Source organism: Myotis davidii, unplaced genomic scaffold (assembly GCF_000327345.1).
Source record: "Myotis davidii unplaced genomic scaffold, ASM32734v1 scaffold299, whole genome shotgun sequence".
Taxonomy (NCBI): Eukaryota; Metazoa; Chordata; class Mammalia; order Chiroptera; family Vespertilionidae; genus Myotis; species Myotis davidii.
This window is the reverse complement of record NW_006293088.1, coordinates 7891042-7894903: the sequence shown is the minus strand read 5'-3', so window position 1 is coordinate 7894903 and position 3862 is coordinate 7891042. Positions and strand designations below refer to the sequence as shown.

The 3862-nt window shown below is 58.7% G+C and overlaps 1 protein-coding gene across 1 annotated transcript in view; it reads left to right on the top strand.

The window, feature by feature from the left end:
* The first annotated feature begins 1742 nt into the window (after positions 1-1742).
* SLC45A1 (solute carrier family 45 member 1) overlaps positions 1743-3862 on the top strand; it is a 23023-nt gene continuing 20903 nt past the window's right edge. The window contains exons 1-3 of the mRNA XM_006766816.2: positions 1743-2336; positions 3326-3418; positions 3818-3859. Of these exons, the coding sequence (XP_006766879.2) occupies positions 1808-2336; positions 3326-3418; positions 3818-3859 (664 nt within the window). The 5' untranslated portion in view covers positions 1743-1807. The remainder of the gene's footprint in view (positions 2337-3325; positions 3419-3817; positions 3860-3862) is intronic.

Genomic DNA, 3862 nt, shown 5'->3' with positions numbered 1-3862 from the left:
CCCCGCGGGCGGGAGGCCTGTTCCTGAGTCACCTGGGCAGGTGTCCTCCCCGCCAGGCTGGCCCCGCCGCAGGGGCCTGGGTGGCACCTTCCAGCCTCGGTCAGGTTAGCACAGCCCCGGTCCGCCTTTGCGGAGAGGCAGGCGAGGCTGAAGCAGGAGGAGGCTGCTAGCAGCGGGTTCCCTCCGAGGCCGTCCTGGACGCTGTCACCCCCGATGCTCCCGGGCACTGCAGGGTTTGTCTTCCGGCTTCGCAGGGAGTAGAGGCAGGTGCGCACGGAACCAGGGCTCCTCGGGCCAACCGGCCACGCGCCAGGGCCACCACTCAGTCATCAGATTGTTAAATTCCTGCCTCAAGCCCACGAGGCATTAACCTTGCGAGTGGTGGGAGGAGGAGTGTGGAAGGCGTGCGGCCCTGGGTGACCCTGTGGCAGGAAGGCTGGTTCCCTTTAGAAGAGAAAGACAGGAGGAAAGGAGTTGGCTCATAGGAGGGTCACTCTGAGCACTCACATTGCATGGGCAGGTGTATCTTTATTAATCGATTCGTGCACTGGTGGGGTCCCTCCGCCTGGCCTGTGGGATCGGCCGAAACCAGCTCTCTGACATCCCCTGAGGGGTCCTGGATTGTGAGAGGGCGCAGGCCAGGCCGAGGGACCCCACTGGTGCATGGTTGGGGCCGGGGAGAGACCGTGGGAGAGCTCCAGAGCGTGTCTGGCCTGTCCCGTTCAGTCCTGATCGGCCGGACCCCAGCAGCAAGCTAATCTACCAGTCAGAGCGTCTGCCCCCCTGGTGGCCAGTGCACAGCATAGCGACTGTTCGACCGGTTGACTATCTGCCCCCTGGTAGTCAGTGCATGGCATAGCGAGCTGTTGAGCCGCCTCAGGGGACACTTAGCATATTAGGCTTTTATTATGTCGGATGTACAAGGGCCTGACCTAGACCAGGGGAACTCAAACAGCGGGGTGAACTTTAACAAATTCTAAATCCTGATGTGATGGTCACATATGAATTATATTCGTCACAAAGGACGGCTTGTGCACATAGTTCTTGGGTACACCTGTTCCTGTTGTAGAGAAGAGCATGGATGTCTGAGGCCACAAGATAAGCCACTTATGGAGGTGAGAGCCGACTGAGTCCATCCCTGTCCTCTGGGGATGGCATCCATCTCTTAGCAGGCCTTCAGGGCCTTGGTGATCAGCTAATCCCTGTCTGATGGCTCCTCTCTCCCCGCACCATCAGGCCCACATGTTGCACCTGCGCTGCTTACCTGGGTGGTTCCTGTTTAGAAGGCCTTTCCTCCCTTCTTCCCCCCAACTCGTGGGCAAGAACGATGTCTCTTTTATCTCTGCAGCCAATGGCTGCATACTCCGTACTTGACTGCAAGGGAGCGTGGGTGGGTAGGTGGGTGGAAAGATGGCCGGAAGGATGAATGGGTAGATGAATGAATGGACAGACAGACGGGCAGGCAGATGTTTAGAAGGGTAGACGAGTAGATTAGAGCAGTGGTCGCCAACCTTTCAGACCTCATGGACCACCAGTGGTCTGTGGGCCACCGGTTGGCAACCGCTGGACTAGAGGATGGGTAGGCGCATATGAGGATGAGAGGATGGATGGGAGGTTGCATGGGTGAGTGAGGGGGTGGGAGGGAGGGTGGGTGGATGGATGATGGGAAGGAGGAGGGATGGGTGAATGTATGCTTATTTGTATGTTTGGGAGGGGATGGGCAGATGGGTAGGCTAGAGGAAGAGTGGGTGGCTATGTGGACGGATGAACTCCAAGCGTCCCCCAATGTGAACTCAACTTTCCCCGAATGGAAAGGGGTGCAGTCGGGGTAGCGGAGGGGAGCCCCTGGGAAAGCTGGCCCTCGAAGTGGAGGTGGGTGAGTAACCACTGGCCTCCGAATGGGCTTTCCCCACAGGAACTGCCAGCGGCCCCCCTCGCGATGATCCCCGCCGCGAGCAGCCCCCCTCCGGGAGAGGCCCTCTTCCCCGCCGCGGTGCCCCAGGACTTCTGGAGGTCCCCAATCTCGGGCTACGCGGGGTCTGCCACCCGGCACATCAGCCACCGGGCCAACAACTTCAAACGACACCCCAGGAGGAGGAAGTGCATTCGCCCCTCCCCGCCCCCGCCCCCTAACACCCCGTGTCCCATCGAGCTGGTGGACTTCGGGGACCTGCACCCCCAGAGGTCCTTCCGGGAGCTTCTCTTCAACGGCTGCATTCTCTTTGGCATCGAGTTCAGCTACGCCATGGAGACGGCCTATGTGACCCCCGTGCTCCTGCAGATGGGCCTCCCGGACCAGCTCTACAGCCTGGTGTGGTTCATCAGCCCCATCCTCGGTGAGCCCGCAGCCCCACGGGTGCCCCACACCTCCCGGTGCCCCCGGAGCCTCGGTGGAAGCAGCTCATGGGTCCCTAGGAGACAAGGGAGGAGCAAGAGCTAAGTCCACGCATCAGTCCGGGGCCGTAGGAAGCCCAGACATGGCCGGCCGGCCCCCGGATTTTAGGAAACTGTCTAAACCAGCTTATAACCCGGTCGGCGTGGCTCAGTGGTTGAGCATCAACCTAAGAATCAAGAGGTCCCAGTTCAGATGGAGTGGTGGTGGTTGTATAATCACGCAAATATACTAAAACCCACTTTTAAATGACTAACTTTTAAAAATTATTATTATTATTATTTCAGAGAGGAAGGGGGAGGGAGAGAGAGAAACATCAATGTTGAGAGAGAGTAATATTTTTTAAACAACAAAATAAAAAAAATAAACCAGCTTAGAGAACAGGGTTCCCATCCCCCACAGACCAGCGCCATCTGGTGCCGAGCTCACACCAGAGAGTCCAAGCCGAACACTAGACGTGGGTTGGGTCTGGGAGGGCCTGGAAATGCTTGAATTCCCAAGGTCATGGCTGCTTAGGGACTTAAAAGGGCCTGACGAGGAAATGAGGGGAGCAGAGTGGTTCCGAGGGTCTGTTTGTCTTTCGTCTCTAGCGCAGGGGTTTATCGCTGACTCCCCACGTCTGAGACCCTGGGGACGTGCGAGCGCAGGCGCGTCGGGAACGTTCAGAGGCTGTGCCCGTGGGGCCCTGAGCCACGGGAACATGCGGAGGCTGTGCCCGTGGGGTCCTGAGCCGTGGGAACGTGTGGAGGCTGTGTCCGGGGGCCCCTGAGCCACGGGAACGGGCAGAGGCTGTGCCCGTGGGGGCCCCTGAACGGGCAGAACGGGCAGAGGCTGTGTCTGTGGGGTCCTGAGCCACGGGATCGTGTGGAGGCTGTGTCCGTGGGGCCCTGAGCCGCGGGGACCCCAGCATGACCACTGCCCGTTCTGTTCCAGGATTCCTACTGCAGCCGCTCCTGGGCGCTTGGAGTGACCGATGTACTTCAAGGTTTGGACGGAGGCGCCCTTTCATTCTTGTCCTGGCCATAGGTCTGTTGTTCGGGGATTGAAATTAAAAAAAAGAAAGAAAAGAAAAGAGGCCTCAGTGCTTCTCGTAGGAAAACCTAGGAGTGCTGACCGAAGCCCTTAGCCAGATAACCCCACTGGCCTGTGGCCGGGCCACCCCCCCTGGCCCATGGCCTCTGAGAACAGATGGCTTTGGTTATGTGTTTATTTTTAATGAGTTAAGTTCATGTCATACCTGCTCTAATTGACATAGAAAACCCCGATCCAAGTTAAAAAAACAAAAACTGGTGAGTCTGCAGGTGGCATGGCCAGGGGCTCTGCTTGGAATGTGACTAGAAAGGAATTCTCGGGCCCTGAAGAGTCCGGATGCCCGTCGCGGGGGCCGGTCCGCGCTTCCCGCGGTGACTGTCTCTCTGTCCGCAGGGGCGCTGCTGGGCCTCTCACTCCTGCTCAACGGCGACCTGGGCG